General features: G+C 32.2%; 2 protein-coding genes across 4 annotated transcripts; both read right to left on the bottom strand.

Annotated features, from left to right (window-relative positions):
* Window positions 1-405: 405 nt before the first annotated feature.
* Window positions 406-2331, bottom strand: LOC133831640 (peptidyl-prolyl cis-trans isomerase FKBP17-2, chloroplastic). The gene is made up of 3 exons (XM_062262011.1): window positions 1893-2331; window positions 1507-1551; window positions 406-994 (listed from the first exon to the last, which is right to left on the bottom strand). The coding sequence occupies exons 1-3, from the start codon at window positions 2273-2275 to the stop codon at window positions 640-642; spliced, it is 783 nt and encodes a 260-aa protein (XP_062117995.1). The 5' UTR covers window positions 2276-2331; the 3' UTR covers window positions 406-639.
* Window positions 2332-5625: 3294 nt separating this feature from the next.
* Window positions 5626-16469, bottom strand: LOC133831638 (probable serine/threonine-protein kinase SIS8). 3 transcript variants are annotated; one of them, XM_062262007.1, is made up of 13 exons: window positions 15008-16465; window positions 12840-13277; window positions 11564-11667; window positions 9935-11232; window positions 9789-9829; window positions 8953-9021; window positions 8598-8698; window positions 8054-8132; window positions 7849-7947; window positions 7665-7733; window positions 7291-7340; window positions 7014-7190; window positions 5626-6097 (listed from the first exon to the last, which is right to left on the bottom strand). In XM_062262007.1, exons 1-13 carry the CDS (start codon window positions 15500-15502, stop codon window positions 5941-5943), a joined length of 3177 nt encoding a protein of 1058 aa, XP_062117991.1. In that variant the 5' UTR covers window positions 15503-16465; the 3' UTR covers window positions 5626-5940. The 3 variants fall into 3 exon arrangements, 2 of the variants coding, with proteins under 2 accessions (XP_062117991.1, XP_062117992.1); XM_062262008.1 differs by having other exon boundaries at window positions 12840-13296; window positions 15008-15170; XR_009892541.1 differs by lacking the exons at window positions 5626-6097; window positions 7014-7190; window positions 8054-8132 and having other exon boundaries at window positions 15008-16469.
* Window positions 16470-19777: the final 3308 nt, after the last annotated feature.

The raw sequence follows: 19777 nt of genomic DNA, 5'->3' as shown, positions 1-19777 counted from the left end.
CTAAAACAGATTTTATTTTTCTTAAAAAAAAGGCAAATGGTACAAACTTGAATTTAAATTAAACATAGGAACTAGAAGTATCTATTTCTTAAATAGAAAAAAAATATTAGAGTGCTACTTATATGAGCATATATTTTGGTGTTTAACCATCTCATAGTCATGTGTACCTCAATTTTTCTTTCCTTTACATATTTCTTATTATTTAAGAAAAAAAATATGAATAGTGTTAAAAAGTTTTAAAATTATACTATAACCCCTTAAAAAATTTTAAAATAGAGCATCATTGGTGTAAAAATTTGACACTAAACTTGATATTTATACAATTATAGAGCATTGGACAAATAACAACACGATCCACATATTTACTTTTGATTGGATATAGCTATGACCGACATCAAAACAATATACAATCAAAAGCAAACACCTCAGCTCGAGATGGAAATACCACCGAGCTGAGGAGCATTTTTCTTATCATTAAATGTGTTTGTTGACGGTGTTACATGCAAACATCAAGATTAAACGGTGTTACATACATAGATTTATTTTTTTATTTTTCTGTTTGCACTAATAAATTATTATTATTATTATCAATAATAGGGAAGAGAATAGTTTGCTGACATTGTTTCTTTTAAATAAAAATCATGCTGGTGCAATTGAGACTTTATCAACCTGGACAATGTACTCAAGTGTTGCCATAGGAGGAATTTGCACACCAGTGCCTAAATCAGCACCATTCTCTCTAAAACCCAAGTTTGGAGGAACTATTACTCTCCTCTTACCCCCTGCCTTCATGGATCTAAGCACATACTCTATACCTTCACAAACTCCTTTGCTATAAGGCCTTGATCCCAATACAAGGGCCAAAGGCTTCTTATCTTTGTCAAATGTATCCACAAACACTTCCCCACTGCCTTCTACTTTGCCTTGGAGATCAATCACCACCAAATCTCCTGGCCTTGGAGAAGCTCCACCTCCCACTTTTAACTCAAAGTATCTGAATCATTGTATTCATAATTCAAACCCCATTAATATAATAACTTTATCAGACAATTCTTCTATAGGGGCTTCACTTTAAACCCTACCGGTGGGGCTCTCAGTGTTTCTCGATTCGTGAACAGTTTTTGACGCGATTTTTTTTATAACCGTGTATATTGTAACTATTTAGAATATCCTACAAATTTTTAAAAAATTCCGAATAGTTTACAGTACCGAAAACTAGGTTTAAACATGTTGTTTTCCACGCGCATAAAAAGAATTAGTCACGCATTCAATAACATATTTGAACCTAGTTTTCGGTACTGTAAACTATTCAGAATTTTCTAAAAATCGCGTCAATACTGTAAATAACTACAATATATCATAACAAAAATCACGCCAAAAACTGTTCAAAAGTCAAGAATACTGAGAGTCTCACTGGTAGGACTTAAAGTGAAACCCTATTGGAGAATTCCCATAACTTTATCTACATCAGTCAAAGTTATGAGAAGTTTGTGATAATGTATGTACCTTATGCCATTAGGCAATACCACCTCTTCTTCCTTCTCCACATTTCTGTCAAAGACAATTAATCTCTTGTCATTAAGGAAAACAAGTATCTAAAAACTAAGCTAGAATATGAGTGATCCAAATTTCCTCATGCACCAACAAAATATGTTGTATTTCTCACTAATTCTCATTTAGTCGCCTATGAATAGAGCTCACAAGAACTGTTTAAGATTTGCATAAGAATTTAGTTGACTTAAACATCATAGAGTTTTCGAATTTATTTATTCAATAGATCACTTTCCATGTCAGAATACTTAAAGTGATTATCCATTGACCAACATTTCCACAATAGACTAGTATTCCATGAACATATAAGATTGGTAACTTTATTGAGAGTAAGAAAAAACCTTGTGTTAGCTTCTTGTTGGGAGACCTCAAGACGAGTCTTTATCTGTTCAGAGACTACACCAAAAGCAAGAAAGGCAGCCCAAGCTAGACCAGCTCCAAGTCCAAATCGCCTAGTTAAGGTGGAAGCTATCCAGTCTGTGGAATCAGCCTTTGAACTAGAAGAAGAAGAATAAGAATAAGAAGGCTTTTGTTGTTGTTGAACTTTGACTGAGACTGGCTCCACTGCTTGGCCAGAAGTAGAGCTTAAAGGGTGAGATGGTGGCGGCTGAGTAGGCGGAGTTGGCGGAGAAGGAGGCGGCGTTTGTGACGACGAGGATGAGAAGGTGAGAGTTCTAGTGAGGGGGTGAGACAGAAATGGTGGAGAGCCAAAGAAGGAAGCCATTTTTGTTGTCTACTTATTTTGGTATGAACATAAAAAAAACTAAGTATTAGGAAGAGAAAAATATGTACATTTTGGTTTTAAAGTATGGTTTGGTCCTACCTTATCCTTTCTAAATGGTGGGTTGGCCTTACTTTGAGCTTTAAGGATCTGTTTGGCTAGAAAAAACCTCCAACAAAAAAGAGAAAAAGAAACACTAATATCCATTACTAGTTTTTATTGTATCCACTTTACATATGGTTTTAGTTTCTAGTAGAGCACTCCAAAATGTCTTATTCTTTATAATACAGAGAATAAAATGGTAAATTGTCTTTCCAACGGGTGATGTAAACTTATATTTTTTTACCTAAATGAATAGTATTTCTCTATATACAGTGAAATACTATTCATCAAGGTATAAATATTTTATTATTTTTTTATAAACTTTTGTATGTATATGAGTGTGATACTGTTATATTTAATTATTTTATTTCTTAAAATGAATAAAATATTTTCAAAAAATATAATATTTAAATGATGTAGAGAAAAAATAGAGAAAGTTATGGTATAATGTAAAAGTTTGAGGTAAATTATAAAAAATTATGTTTTGGTGATGTATTTTGTAATACACTTTCTCTATAATATTTAGCTAAAATTCACAAAAACATCTTCCATCAGCTTCTTTATACATATATTTATAATAGTTATGCACAAAATCCAATTAATTCATACCTACATTTACATATCATTTATATAATATTTTAATATTATTATTTTTTGTTTATAAGCTCTCTCTCTCATTTAGTATATATTTATTATTTCTTTTTTCTTTTTCAATTATTTTATTTTACTTTAATTAATAAAATATGTTTAAAGATATAATATTTAAATGATGTAGAGAAATATATAGAGAAGCCGATGTATAGTATAATGTAAAATTTAAAGGTGAAATAAAAAAATGTGTGTTTTGAGGTGGTATTTTAAAGAATAGAGTAAAGCACCCACTAGGAGTGCTCTTAGACATTAACATTAAGAAAAGGAAAAGGAGTATGTTTGGTTTGTTGGACTACAAATGAGATTATGATTATTTATCTTTATCACATGTTTGTTATCAACTTAGAAATAGAAATAATATTCTAAATTATCAAAATGGTTCTATTTAGGGTAAACAACTATTTGGTACCTTGTGTTTTATCGAAATACTGATTTGGTACCTTATGTTTTCAATAATGCTCATTAGTAATTTGAAATCGTACATATTTGGTACCCTAGACTCAAATTTGATTGATAAAATTTTCTCAATATGAACAAATTGTCCTTAGTTATATGTAATTAAGTAACTAAATTTGAATTTGAAACACATAATTGAGGGCAGTTTGGTCATATTGATATAATTTTTCTGATTAAATTTGAGTCAGGGTACCAAATATGTACGATTTCAAATTAATGATACCAAATGAGCATTATTAAAAACATAAGGTACTAAGTCTGTATTTTAATAAAAAACGAGATACAAATAAGTATTTAACCTTCTATTTATATTATAGGGATTATTTATCTTCTACTCAACATGGTATTTTGTATACAAACCACTTTAATTACATATTCTAATAGCAATAGACCCCACAGTTATTATTTTTTAAATAAAATAACTAAAATGTTAATATAAAAATAAATTTATATTTTAAAATGAATATAATATTTATCTCAATCCAATGTAATAATCTTATCCAATCTTATCCACTAAAAGATCCTATACCTATGTCACTATAACTAATAGCAAATATACTTATTCGATAATTATTTGACCAATGGCAACTACAGATACTCTACAATTAACTTAATTAAATTTCTACTTTCAAAACCTTAAAGAGTGCAAAGAATAGGGCATAAAATTTCATCTAAGCTTGGTTTAAGATTTAAAAATATTTATGGTTGTGTTTGGCAAAATTTTGGTTTTTGAATTTTTTAAACACAAAAATAGAAATATTATTTTTTAATTGTCTTTTTATTTTTAAAAATAAAAATATGTTTGGTTACTATTTTTGTTTTTTATTTTTAAAAACAAAAAATAATAAATGCATTTAATAATTTTTATTTTTTGTTTAACAATATAAAATGAGGTGTTGATTTGAAGAAGAGAAGAGAAAAAAGAAATGAAAAGTCGAAAACGAATTAAAAAAATTTGAGAAATTTGTGGCCAAACCCCCTTATGTTTGTTTTGTTGAACACTTAACCCCTATTTTTTTAATTTTGGTGAGAAAACCCTCTTAAGTTTGAGAGAAATTTGCGGCCAAACCCCCTCTTATGTTTGTTTTGTTGAACACTTAACCCTTTTTCTTTAATTTTGGTGGGAAAACCCCCTTAAATCCCGTTCCGTTTGCAATTCACTGTTCCGTGTATTAACCCCGTTATCCACACAATCCAACTCAGCCTATCTACCAACGTGGCTGCTTTAATGCACAGGTGGTAAATTAAAACTATTTTTGTGTTTTGAAAATAATACATAATAAAATAAATCTAATAAATAAAATCTAAATCTACGATCCAAAGTAAACAGTACTTAAAAAATAAGACTATCTGAAAGGTCAATCCTGATGTTGATTCACAATTGCAACTATCAAAGAATATTTACCATACAATATTTGTTTAAATTGACAAAGCAAAAATTAGTGTTCATAATAAATATAAGATCTGCAAGATTATGCAAATATGCTAACAAGAAATTTCAGTTAATAAATACAATCAGAGCTAAGAAACCAGTTATAACACCTACAAACATAAGAAAATTTCTGGCCAAACTTTTATCAATTCTATATTTATCATAAACACTAATTTTTTATGGCCAAACTTAAGGGGGTTTTCCCACCAAAATTAAAGAAATAGGATTAAGTGTTCAACAAAACAAACTTAGGGTTTTCCCACCAATATTAAATAAAACGGGGTTTAGTGTTCAACAAAACAAACATAAGTGGGTTTTCCTACCAAAATTAAAGAAAATGAGGTTAAGTGTTCAACAAACAAACATAAGAGAGTTTGACCGCAAATTTCTCAAAAAAATTTGAAAGTAAAAATAAATTATTTTCAAAATTTAATAAATTTTAATTAATTTTTTTTTAAATAATAAATAAAAATAGAGTTATCAAACTCACTTTATATTTAATTGTCAAATTTTTAATTAATTAAATAAAAAATTATTTTTTTAAGTGTTACTAATCAACACCCATATAAATTCAAAAACATAAAACTTATGAAACCCACTAAACTACTTGATTTGATTTGCCTACTAAAATACTGGATTGATTAAACCACTAGTCTCTGTCTTTCTCATTCATCATTCCTATTGCTTGCTAAGAATTCAAAGACACCAAAAATACCAAACATGGATTACACCAAATTCATTTGAACTTTTTTTTTCCTTTTTTTTTTTAATTTTTTTTAATTTTTTACATTGAAAGCACACCCTTGAGAACGGCTGCCCCAGTAAGAATACAAAGGGAAAAAGGAAATGAAGAACAAAAGAATCACAATCTCAAATTCTGAGTATTTGTTATCTCATGATCTTCAAACGTTTTCTTTCTCACTTGTTCCAAACAACCTGCAAATTGACTCAGCATTACTTGGTTGGAACAACCCCATGTTCAGTCACATAGAAAAAAGAAAAAGAAAGAAAAAAAATTTTGCTCTTTCTAGTCTGCAGGTTCTTCCGAAACTCGAGCTGGATGAACTCTCTCGCGTCCGACTGATGCACCAGGTCTGGGAACTTGCGAACTACTATTTATCGGCCTCTGTAACGGCTTCAGAGCTGCCATGATCTCGGCAAATGTTGGTCTTGATCTTGGATCTCTACAAATGTGAAATGAGGTGAATTGTAAGGCTTATCTACCCATAAACATACAAATTCATCCACAACTACAATTGACAACGCATTCATAAGATTGAGCAAAGTATATCAATATATGCAACATAAATGCTATGAATGAATTTTTCATTTTAGAGATTTGTAGCAGATCAGACCCAGAAATGAATTTGCTGGTAGCAAGTACACCTGGTATCACTGCATAGTACTTTAGGAAGAAACTGACTGAAAAAGCAGTACAAGGAACAAATGCAAGGCAAAAAAACCAAGTTCTATCACAAATTTTAATGAGGCATACTAATGATCACCCATATATACTAGTCAAATCAATTGTTTAACTGGAAAAATTCGAATGTTGAACCGAGTTGCATTTTCAGCCATTTGCAAATGATCTAGCTGAAGATTTTGAGTAATATATTTATTGGTGAGAAACAAAGATTTTATTACAAGTATGCCAGAGGCTAAACTTGTTCAAGGTTTGTAAATATTATCATTAGCAAGATATTAGACAGAAATGTTTGTGAAAGGAGAAAGGAAAATGAATAATTTAACAATGAAAATTAATGGAGTGGAGGGAAAGGAAAAAGAAATGGAGGGCCGAATTTCAAGCAAATCTCAAGTTGCTTTTTTAAATAAGAGAACCTGAGTGCAATTTATGGGAGAAATTTGAATAGAGATTGCAGACAAACAAATGAATAAATTGGAACCGAACGAAATCAAATGAAACAGCTGCTGCATATGATTCCCAAATGTTAGGTGCTGCTGTTTTTGGAATAGGAGTACAATTGGAATGAAGAACCACATTAGATACAGGCAAGTTCTATATAAATATTTGGCATCAATAGATTGAATAAAAAGGGTTCAGATTATTGGCGAAATGCAATAACTCAAGAGTATACTCACGTCTGCCAACATTGTCTGATGATATCTGCAATTGTAGGATCCATATCATCTGGAATATCGAGACGGCGATGTTGAAATCCAACTGCACCAACAACTTGCATGGGATTCATTCCCCCCCACGGCTGTTGCATCGTAGAAAGTTCCCATAATATGACCCCAAAGCTATAGACATCACACCTACATATCAAACCACATGTTATTTCAATTTACTCACAAATATATATAGCATTCACAACATGTAATGAAAGCACATTAAGTAAGAAACAATGAAGCATACTTCTCATCGGAAGGTTCATTTCTTAACACTTCGGGAGCCATCCATTCAGCCTGAAGTAAAAAGGAAGAATTTTATGTCATTAAGACAGCTAGCCTAGAGTTGCAGGCTCTCTTCACCAGCATTTATATAAATAAGATCCTTATCAAGAAAATAAAAGAGCAAAAGGTCTAAGATTCCAGTCTAAAAAACAGACGAGGTTGACTCAAATTTTGTCACAAGAATTCCATTCATCCAATATAAGCAATGCTCAGTACAGAGCAATGGGAAAACAAAGTATTGAAGGGGCTGTGAACAAGTTGAATAGATAATTGAAAATAAATTATTCCAACTTAGAGAAAGAGAAAGACCAAAGTCGTAGCATGGCTTAGGCTTACCGTTCCTGCAGTGGACCTTGAAGAGAGAAATGTGCTGTGCTTAATTTTAGACAGTCCAAAATCACAGACCTAATGGCAGGTACAAAAGTTCCATCAAAGTGGGTATCAAAAAAATATTTTACTATCAAAGTGAGTATTAAAAACATGTTTAATTAATTATCTCATTAAAAAAATCAGAAACTACCTTTACTACCCAATTCTTATCAACAAGAAGATTTGGGGACTTCAAATCACGATGTACAATCACTGGTGAGCAAGTGTGCAAATAATTCATTCCCCGAGCCTGGCAGTTTGGTTACACCAAGGACGAATTAGTCAATACAAGATTTAGCATAAGAAACAGATTTTGATTGAAATTATGATACAAGAAAAGAACAACAGAACCATACAGCATCAAGGGCCATTCTCAAACGCCGTCGTTCATCTAATTGATTGTTAGGCCGATGAAGTAACCTATATAAACTACCTCTGCGAAATACAATTATGTTTCAGATTTCTGTTTGACATGATTACTAACAATCTCAAAGACTCGCAGAAACAGGCATATTGTAAGCTATCTATACGAGGAACATAGGACATGAAGATCAATACAGAAACCATAGAACCAGCATAAAATTATCTCGTGTTGTGTTGACATATAGAACCATACAGCATCACGATGTACTAAGTTGATATATGCCCAAAAGAGGGAAAAGCACAGATACATAAGATCCAGAAATATAGTTGAAAATCAAAATCCAAGAATCAGTACTTATACTTGAAATAAAATTAATTAAAATTTATCTATAAGAACATCTTTTGTGTCATTTTTTTGGGGCTATAAGGTGTAGAGAACATTTAGAAATAACAGTAACATAGAATTCCTATGCATTGCAAGAAGGGAAGATCAAATAATAACTTGATTGTGCTAGTACAGAGAGAATGTAAACAAACCTTGGAAGAAACTCTGTAACAATTGAAAGATTTGGAGTACGAGTCACAGCTCCCATGAACAGGACAACATTGGGATGCCGAAGTCTTTTCATTATTCGAACCTTGTCAATTAAAGATGAAAAAAGATCCTTTTAGTAAGCACTCCTTCATATGCTTTAAAGTAACAATCATAGCATGGCCATATGATAATTCAAAACGAGAGTGGTTTATGCATGTAAAAAGAAGTGGTTTGTACAAAACAGGCAAATAATGAGGAACTGATGAGATCTATAATGAAAAACATAGAATATCAATGCACTTGTTAAATGAAGAAAGGCAAGTTTGGGTTTATTAGGGAAAAGGCAGCAGGCTCTACCTCTTTCATGAATTCTACAAGCGATTCGCCTGAAATATCTTGGTCCAGGAACCTCTTCACAGCAACTTCCTATAACCCATATAGGGAAAACATTTGAAGCAGCAGTAAATAACAACTTAGAAAGGAAAAAAAAAACACCGAGATCATAGAGGTCACCTACAAGGCTACAACTACTTTATTGTTATGTATTGTTCCCTAGCTTTTAGAGAAAAAATGGCAGAAAACAGAGAACTACAAAAGGGCAAGAACAGAGACACAGTCCACGAGTTTAAATGAGCATAACATTAGACTATTTGCAACATATGACAAGCTGCCAAACTCTATTAGATTTTGCATCTAAGTTATTTACTAGCATAAAAAATTGAATAAATTAGCTATTTTCAAATAAGATTGTTTAAGGATAACTTGTCCAATTCATATGTGTTACTTGGTCAAAATCCCTCAAATATATCCAGTGTTATCTACATAACCTATCAATATAGACCCCATGTGTGTTTTAGTTTCTATCAAAAATATCCACCTTCTGAAAACTGCTATCTAATTATTAAAAATATCATTATTGAGCTAAAATATAAGATCTCTTAAATTAATACTTTTCAAATAATGTGGCAACATCCAGAAAGATACCATACAACATAATTTCTAATACACAAACCCACTCACTTCTACGGAGCCATAAACCCTTATTCCAAATCAGAGAGAGAGAGAGAAAGACTAAAACCCCCCCTCTCTAGTGTAACAAGAAGAGATTTTTTTAAAAAAAAATTTAATTAGTTTTATTTTATTTGTATGTAACAAGAAGCTTAGTATTCAGGTTCAGGCAGGAAAATACATACAGTTCCATGCCACTCTCCGCGGTAGACCTCCCCATAGGATCCTGCAACACCGAGAATGGACCAAAGAGACGTATTAACTTAAAGGATTAGATTTATTAGTGAAATGAATTGCATGAAAAAGATAGCTTAAATGTGTCGTTCAATACCAAGTCCGATACGCTCCCCCATGGTGATATCATCCCATGGAATCTCGCACTCAGCAACGTCATCAATTGAGTCAGATTTTGAGCTATCGTTACCTGCTGACTTATCCGATACTCTCTCGCCTGATGAATTTGCTCCCCCAGCATCATGTTCACGGTCACCACTACCCCGTGGTTCATAACCACCGCTATCTGTGTCACCATCACTTCGCATACCCTGCTCATATTGCTTACTGACGGCTGCAGTTGTTGCAACCACAGCTGCGGCGGTAGCAGTGGCTGCTGCTGCTACTGGAAGTTCAAGATTTGAATCAGCACTTGACTTTGCTGCAGCAACAACCATTGAAGATGCTACAACAGCTGCTGCAGCTGCCGCAGCAGCGGCAACAGGGACATTTTTACCATATTTAGGGGGGGTTATTTCAGATGCTGATGAAATAACATGTCCTGCTACTTCCCGATTATCACGTGTAAGGTTTACCCCCAAACCTTCGACAAGTTTTAGAAGCTCTTGTTGACCCGGAGAGCTTGCTTTTGACTGTGCCCTGTGGTGCGGTAAAGGAGGTAGAAAGGAAGGTCGAGCAATATCATCTTGGCCTCTATTTTCTCGAGTTCCACTTCCACTGCCTTCTTTAGTTTCACCCACATAATCTTTTTGGGCGTTAGCCTCAGCTGTTGATGCATCTAAGTGCTCTTGATAGATTTCTGTAAACAGATTAGGGGGAGCAATAACACCACTTTCGAGCAGCACATCATGGAGTTTTTGAGCCAACTTTGGGTTTTCTTTGGCAGCATCTATCATGTATTTTGAAACATCCTTCACTTTCTTTTTACGAACAGCAGGAGAGCCAACACCTTCAGTCCAAGAAGGAGATCTTGCATGCCCATGACCATGAGGGTAGCTACTTTTGTTTGGAAAATCCCACGCAAGCCCCTTCTCAACATTGGATGGTTTTTTTAAATCATCTGAGAGCATCTTGGATTCTCCCTCAGCTTTTGTTTCCTCAGCTTTAGATTCCACAGTTAGTTGTGCAAGAGCAGTTAGTTCCTCTTTGTCATCAGAATCCCTCCCTGTGGAAGGAGGATTTCTTATCCTAGATCGGTTTTCAAATGTCCCGAAGTCTGAATGATCCTCAAACGAACTTCCAACTCCACTACTGGAAGAAGCTACATGAGATGAATCAATGTCCCTGGATAAAGGACTACCCGAGAAGAAAGAATCATCATATTCTATATGTGATCCAGCTGCATCAGATGGAATAAGTGTGCCAGGATCTGACATTAGATCAACAATGTACTCCCTGAAATTCAGATTATACATATTTTAGTAAACAGGCCAAACAATGTACGAAATAAATAACCACAGCATTAATAGATCAACTCTCTGAAATCATGTCAGTACTATTTTCTATGAGGCCAAACACTTCAAAATCAATGGAAACACTATAATAAACATAATGATAAAAAACAATAAAGAATCTATTCATCATGAATTTGTAATCTAAAACTAATAAAGAAAACATGGTGAAATGAGGAATATGAATAAGAAAACATAACAAATCAGAAATAAATAGCTGTCTGAGCCTAACAGACAAGTCTACATCACAAATGTAGATTCAAAATGCCAATTACCTTCCACCATTGATTTTTACAAAGTTCATTGCCACATCACTGGAACCAGTATACTGTGGTCCCTTTACTAGTCGACATGGAATGCTGACACTATCAGCCAAAACCTACAGAATAACATATATGAGTTTTATATTCATTGAAAGATTTCTTAACAAGGTTGTTAACAGAGCATATATAAAACTGTAGACATCCAATTAAAAAAAAAAGGGCATATGATTTAGATTTTTTTATACAACTTCTTGACAAATATAGATAGCAGTTTCTAAATTAAGGTTCATATGCAGACCAACACCAGTAATTGCCCATTAATTTGTCATACTGCTTTCATGATTGACCAAATGCTGACATCTTTCTAATAATAAAAGGCATCATAACCTAAGAAAATACCATCAACTACAAACTTCTTGTTATCCAGACAACTGGTTTTTAACTAGACGAAGCAATTTGGAAAAACCATCCACAGCGAAGTTCTATGCTTATTAACATGATCAAGCATAACAGCAGACACCAATGGCCAAACAAAACTGCCGCATGCATTAGGAGTTTAATTGCTAACATGGATTTAATTTTTTGTTCTATCTTCTTTACCCATTAATTGCTTTTCACGCAGCTACTTCCTTTCAGGTGCAGATTTTTATTCATTCAATCATAACCATTAATAAACGCAATTTAACAATATTTCTCAGATTTCCCTTCGATTTTCCAAACTCCTAGTAAAGTCTAAAAACTAGTAACTCCTCTCCATCACTGTAATATGCTATATGACATAACATCACACATGGCAAAAACATTCAAAATATAAACTTATGAATAAGGTGAATCATGCAATGACAGTCATACAGAAATCCCAAGCAAAAACAGACTGACACATAATTGCTTTAAAATCTAAAAATTACCAGAGTAATAAATATCTATGTTTGATGAAAATATCAATATACAGAACAGAAACAAATACAGTTAAATTACTATAGGCTAGCTCAAGTCCCAGTAAATATATCCTACCAAAACAGTTATTGACATATTCAAGTCTTTTTTTTCTTCCTAAACACACAAATTCAATTAAAATACATACACAAGTATGATATATAACAGAGCTAGTACAACAATAAAGTGGAGAAAGTATGTTCATCATAGAAATTAAGAATAAGTTAAGAAGATATACTTGTTAGCATATTTGGGGACTAGAATATTGGCCATTAAGGGTTCACCAATTCCACAAAATTGGGAATATCTTTTCTAGTTAGGTTCGTATCATATATAATATGTCAACAAGTACCTTGAACAGCAATGCCCGATGCCGAGCCAATCCAATTTTTAGAGAACCAAGTGGCAAAACCATGCTACCATGTGTTGCTTTCAACTTGTAAGTAAGGTTTTGCCATTCTCTCAACATGTTTTCAGGATTCCCAACTGGCCCACCCATATAGTTGGCTACTAAAACAGCAAGTTTTCTCACCAAATCGCTATTTACAAAAACCAAAGAATCCGATCTTGACTTTACAGCCATCTCTAGTGCCACCTGCTCAAGCTTCAATAAATTGGAATCTGCAGCCTTATTGACCAAAACTGCTTCCCAGGCGACTCCCTCTGATACAGGTGTTCCTTGTAGATCAACAAGGGAAGGCATTCTTTCTGAGGTGGACTCAGTCAAGATTCCATACAGGTCATAGAAGCCATCCAAGATCTTGTCATCATAGCTAAGAGCATTGTAATTCTGTGAAGCATGTATAAATCTACGATATGAGATAGGTTAGAACAGAATAAAATATATGACAAAATTTGAGAACAGGTGAAATTACAGGAATAGTCTCTTCAGTGCTAGAATTATCTCCAACAAAAAACAAAAGATAAAAGTTGAAATAAGATCAATGTAAACCTTTAAAAATGAACAGGTAACAACTAGCCACTTTGCTTTGCCAAGATATTATGGTAAGTTTCATAATATTAGTTTCAAAGTACAGAAAAATAATGCTATCCTTTCCTCTTTTGATAAGAAACAGAAAATTGTAATGCCCACTCTTTTGGTCAATGTGATCATCAAAATTATCATGATATCTGGGAATTTTCAAAGTTACATATCCAGAGACTACTAGCTCAAAGAACATTTTACCCACAATGAAAGGTTCCTTCCCATTCTCCTATATGAGAAAAATATAGAGCCTACATAATCTATAATTTGAATTTGAATAAACAGAAAGCAGACATTTGATAGACCTCATACTTCTTGCGCCATTTTGCAAAAGTTTACAAGAAGTGCAGAAAGTTCGCGACTGAAAAAAATCCAAATGCAGATTGGCAGTAATTTAAACAGCCTTCAAACAAGAACACACCCAATTTGGAGGATTTTTCATTTTATTTCTCCATAATGTGTAATTGTATGTAGAGCTTCTATGGATTCAACCAAAGCTCGCTGAAAGAAACTATATATGCTGCACGTCAACAATAATATAGCTCACCGCTACCCTAGATTATCTTTTCAAATACTGTATTTTATCCACTCTCAGAAAAAGGGTAAGTGCACTGTGCACCCATACACTACCCACTCTAGCGAGCATTTCCTTCAAGAAACATAAGGCACTAAGTACAGATATAAGAATTAAATGTTAAACCAAGATAGGAATACCAGCCCTCCAAGACCTCTATTATTTCTTTTAGTAAAAGCAACCAAATACCCAAAAAAAGTTGCTGAATGTTTTAATTTTTTAATTAAAAAAAATCCATGATACTGACACACCAACTCGGAATCCAAATAAACTCCACATAAACATAACTCTAAACCCACATTTTCACCCACTTTCCTCTCCATCCATGTCAAAATTTAGATTAATCTACCGTGAACATGTACAATTGAGATCGTTCCTGCTTTAACAATGAGAGAAGTATATAACCCAGAAGTGCTGATGTCGACTTTCAACAACATGATGTTTCTGCAGTCGTGCTCTACTAATTTTAGTGGTCCGGTTTTTCCAACTTTTGGTTACTGGCAAGAGAAAAGGAGGGATAGAGGAAAGGTTCACATGAGCCATGAGAGTGACATTGACACTTCCCCTGATTAATATCTGATCCTTGACTGTGATCACTTTCTTAAGCATAGCATTAGCTTCATACTTACACGGACTTTGTGAATGACCATGCAGTTAATGTTTTTCTTAAATAAATAAATAAAGTCAACTTACTATTTTCACTTCCTACATTTATGGAGGACAAAAAAGATGGAAATTTTTTATATCCATGAGCATTTTGGCATTCATATGACTGACATACCACAATAGGTAAGTTGAGATTGAGAAGACAAGCCAAATCAGATCATATATTAATGAAATGATAACCACTTGTACCTCTTACTAAATGCCAACAAAATCACAGATACAGCGTACGAATAACCATAACTAACAAGTCAACCGAACTTTCCAATCATTAAGGAAATGTTAAAAGAAAACTTACCCAGTATCTGTAAGCAATAACTTCAGCTGGAGTATTATCTAGAGCACAAGAGCCCAAACTAATCTGCTTCACAGCTTCAATCTGAACTGCCTCTGGATCCTCCCTGGCGCTCATTTCCAAAGCAATTTGTATCTGATATTCTTCCTCTACATCAGGATCTCTTGAGTTACTAGACCCTGAATCACGCCCCAATGCATCCGAACCAACATCTAAACCTGTCACAATACTTACTGCATCAGATGGTTCTGTTCTCTCAGTTCTTGTCATATTAGAAGAAGATGAGATGTTTGAGCTATTTCTATTAGCAACTGAATTCAACCATCCGGAGAGCCCAGAAAAGGGTTTGTTCTCAGAACTATGATGAGGCCGCGGAATTAAATGACTATCAGGAGAAGACCCATCAATGGACTTGCTGCCCCTCGACGAAGTAGATCCTCCTTCTACATCTTCTGATTGATTTGACATGATATGGAGCTTCTTAAGCAGGTTCTTCATGTTACTTCCTCAAGCTTCTGTACTGAATGCTAAAGGAATAGAAGTCTGGCCATAAACATCTCCATTGTCTTGGACCAAGCATGAAATCCCAAACAGTATATCAACACAGAAACAGTAACTTCAAACTAATCCGAAAAAAGACCCCCTCTACTGTCTTTCTTCGTCTTATACAGCTAAACCCCACAAAGGACCCTAAATCTAAGTACAACCCATCATTGAAAACCCACAAAAGAAAACGATTTCAAGTAGTAACAGTGAAGCTTTTCCTATTGTAAGAAGACCCAGATGCTTCAATTGAAAGTTCCCACCTACCCTTTTCAGAAAAAGGGAAGAAAAAAAAAATGATCTTTGAAGATATCACAGAGGCAAATACTCAAACATATGGCACACCCAAAAAATAAATATATCAATTTCACCACTTTTGACCTCTTACTCACCCTCCAGAACCAGAATAATCAGTATAATCAGAGTATACAATTGCCAAATTGAGAGAGAAATGGATCTCACTTTCTACACAAAACAAAGGAAACAAGTAAAAGAAAAAACAAGAACGATTGGACTATTGGGGGAGTTTAAACATTTAAGAGAATGAATTAAAAAAAAAAAACAGAGGGAGAGAGAAAGAGATGGGGGGCAGGTAAGAGAGGAAAGATAAGCAAGTGGAATTGTTGGACCTCAAAAAATGACCCACTTGAGCTGAAAGGTTTAGAAGGATTTCACGGTCCCAGAAAAAGGTTGAAACTGGTGAGAAACAAACCAATTGGCTCTCTCTCTCCTCTCTCTCTCTCTCTCCCTTTCTCCTCTTCACACTAGTCAGTCACTTGGGTTTTTTGGTTTGGTTTGGTTTGCAGTCCCAAAATTTGATAGTGGCAGAGCATGAGTTGGAAATTCGTGGTGAACTGTGGAGAAAAATCAGAAATGGAATATTGAAAAAGACCAAGTTTTTATTTTTATTTTTTTCCAATTCTTTGGTTTGGGGAATTGGGTTTGGGTATATAAATAAATCTATTATTGAAGAAGGGAATGACCAAGTTGGAAAAGAAATATACTAAAACTTTTGCTGTTTCGAGCAAAATGTGATCTTGTCATTGTCACTTCTCATAAATTTTCATTTTTTATTTTTCTTTACAAAATAAAAAAAATTCAACGAAAGGACAATTCTCCTTTATAAGCATTACTCTTAACTTGCAAGTGGTTAAAACTCACTCTAACCTACTTAACAACACTCATCCATTTTACTCTTTATGATTAGTAAATTACCCAAAACCACCTATAATATATAGTATAAAACAAAAATTATGTGTAGTTAACTATATTTTGTGGTCAACGAACTTTTTTTTATTAAGGTTCATTCGATATGTTGTTGGTTATTTTCATCTCTTGTCAGATCTCGACTGAAATTATAACGTGAGTGGATTCACACTGTACTTGTTGATAAATGCACATTATGCGAGACAGCTCACAGATGACCATGCCACACGATCGCAATCCTATGCAGAAGTAATCATGCAATCGCATGTTACAAAGTGAGTACTTGAGACACTCATTAAGAAAATATTCGATCAACGTAATAAGGCAATTAGTGCAGGTGTTTTGTATATGAAAAGAATGGATTTTGCAACTTGTATATTTATTATGATTATTGTATGCAACTTTTGTATTTAGTACGCTTTGTAATTAATAATATTTAATTGTAAATGGTTAAAAAATACTAATTTAGAAGTAGGAGGTACACCTAGGGTTTTTTTTAAAGAGATGAAGAATCCCAAAAGAGATGAAGGGCACCTATAGAAAATCTTAGAAATGCAATCAACAATCTCAACCATAAAAAAGAGACCTAACATATGAGATTTAAATGCACAAATTTCTATTACAAACATATAAAATATTATCCATAACATTTGATAAATGCCATATCTATATCATCTGCTATAATATATAATATTTTTTAATTACCTTATATGTGTATATTATATAAAATATTTTATAGTAATAATGAAAAAAATTCAATATAACTTGCACATATTATCTTAAATATAATAATTTGTATTGTTTAATTAGTTGTAAGAAAAATAATAGGGATCTAAGAATAATGGATTCTAAATCCGAATTATTGATTCATTTATTTTATTTAGTTTTTATCTCTTCTCAAAAATCGAATATGTATTTTAAAAAATTAACTTTTGGATAGAAAAGAAAAGGGAAAGAAAAAAAAGACTAGAGGGCCTGTTTGTTATTGTTTTCTGTTTTTTGTTTTCAAAATTTTGTTCTCAGAAATGAGAACAGAAAACTGTTTTTGTAGTTTTCAAAAAATAAGAGTTGTTTGGTTAATGTTTTTTAAAAACAATTTTTTTAGTTTTATTTTTTTTTAAATCTTAAATAAAAAATTAACAAATATATTTACAAAGAGAAAAATATTTTAAAAATTTGTAATAAATAATGAGATAAAATAATTTGAAAGAAAAAATGATGAAAAATAAGAAGTAAAGTTAGGAAAAAAAAATTGAGAACAACAGAAAATAACTTTTTGATGTTCTCAAAATTTTCTGTTTTTTGTAACTTTGTTTTTAAAAATTGTTTTCTGAAAACAATGTCAAACACCCCTACTTGTTTTCAAAAAACAGTTTTTAGTTTTTAAAAACAAAAAACAGTTTTTTAGTTAAGGTGCCAAACACCCTCTAGATTTTTTTGTATTGCATGGCATGTGTTTTCAGTTCTTACACAAATATAATTAACTAAAACTCTTAACTCAATTAATTAATTAATACTCTTTTGAAAGAATACTATTTTTAAATGTAATATTCTATTATAATATAAAATGTGTTTTTTCATTAAAAAAATATTTAAGGTCGGTACATTGTGAATTAAAACACACGTTGGATTCATAAATAGTTAAACATTTTAAGAAAGATTATTAAAAAAATTGAAGTATTACGAGACTATACAATATGAATTTTGTTTATTTATTTATAATTAATTAGTTAAAACTTGTTTAATAGGATAGTGCAGTTATACTATTTATATAATATCATATTTAAATTTTATTGGAAAGCCATGTCAAAAAAGATTAAAAAGGACTTTATTTATTTTATAATAACACATTAAATATACGCTCACATCACCTATATTATTATAATATAAAGAAAGAATTTCCTTTTTTCAAAAAGAATAAAAATTCTTTTTTATTTTTAAGTATTGCTTTTCTATTATTTGTGTTACGTGTCGATAAGGCTAGTTGTTTTCCCATATGTTGGAAGAAATAGCTGTGAATTGTATTCTATTTTATTATTATTTTTTTTAGATCCAAAGTCAGAAATGATAGGCTCAACATAGTAAAATTCCCATTATTTTATAAGTCCATTTATATATTTAGTTGAACAAAATCTAATTTTATATTATTACTTTAAGGTGGCTATGTTTGGTATTGGAAGAGTCAAGAGATTAAGAAGGACGCGGAGTAGGATGGACGGAGACGATAATTGTTTTTATTTATGTTATTTGATATTAAGGGTGAAGTTTGAAAGATGCAGAGGAAATTAATTATTAAAATTATTATTTTATTTATTTAATATAAATATTAATTATTTTTTAAAATAGTATATATATATATGACAGTTTAGGGTGTGATTAGTAGAGTATCCAAATTCAATTTTATTATTTTAAAATTTTGAAAATAGTGGGACCTACAAGAATAAGTGATTGGTAGGATGTTTTTTAAAATAAAATCCAAATCAGTGTTCTAATTTTGTGTTATAAAATCAAAAATAGGAAAATTACGTTTTCTCTAATTCCAAATTATTGCATCCTACAAATCTATTACTTTTTTATATTTTTAGATTCCATACCAATCACATATTCAGTTTTTTAAAACCCGAAAATAGTTTTCAGATACGGAATCAATCACATTTTCAAACTATAAATTCAGATTTTATTTTAGAAACACACTTTTTGAAAATGCAATTTTCCACTCACAAACCAATCAGGCCCTTATATTTTTTTTTCTTGATCCCTTTAAAAATTGAGGGATTAAATATTTAAGTTTTGGAGGGAAAAAGTCTCAATCTCTCATATCTCTTCCTCTCTCCCTTTTGCCAAATAAAATAATTCAATTTTTCCTCCGACTACTCTCCTCCACCCATCTTCATCCACCAATCGATCGTCCCTACCAAACATAGTGTAAGTCATGAGGCTATGGTGGTAGTGAAAATTATTGTACTTGATCATTTATTTTTGTTTATGTATATTTATATATCAAAGAAAACAAACCTTGCCCAA

Source organism: Humulus lupulus, chromosome 4 (genome assembly GCF_963169125.1).
Source record: "Humulus lupulus chromosome 4, drHumLupu1.1, whole genome shotgun sequence".
In the NCBI taxonomy this organism is placed as follows: Eukaryota; Viridiplantae; Streptophyta; class Magnoliopsida; order Rosales; family Cannabaceae; genus Humulus; species Humulus lupulus.
The sequence above is the reverse complement of the archived record's forward strand: the minus strand, read 5'-3'. Positions and strand labels throughout refer to the sequence as shown.

Excerpts from the sequence above, each read along its gene's own strand:
- LOC133831638 (XM_062262007.1), bottom strand. The coding sequence starts at position 15,502 with ATGAAGAACCTGCTTAAGAAGCTCCATATCATGTCAAATCAATCAGAA. Across the intron at positions 8,699-8,952 it reads TTGTAGAATTCATGAAAGAG|GTTCGAATAATGAAAAGACT; the intron begins GTAGAGCCTGCT and ends TTAATTGACAAG. Across the intron at positions 6,098-7,013 it reads ATCAGACAATGTTGGCAGAC|AGATCCAAGATCAAGACCAA; the intron begins GTGAGTATACTC and ends TCACATTTGTAG.
- LOC133831640 (XM_062262011.1), bottom strand. The coding sequence starts at position 2,275 with ATGGCTTCCTTCTTTGGCTCTCCACCATTTCTGTCTCACCCCCTCACT. Across the intron at positions 1,552-1,892 it reads CAACAAGAAGCTAACACAAG|AAATGTGGAGAAGGAAGAAG; the intron begins GTTTTTTCTTAC and ends TGTCTTTGACAG. Across the intron at positions 995-1,506 it reads GTATTGCCTAATGGCATAAG|ATACTTTGAGTTAAAAGTGG; the intron begins GTACATACATTA and ends ACAATGATTCAG.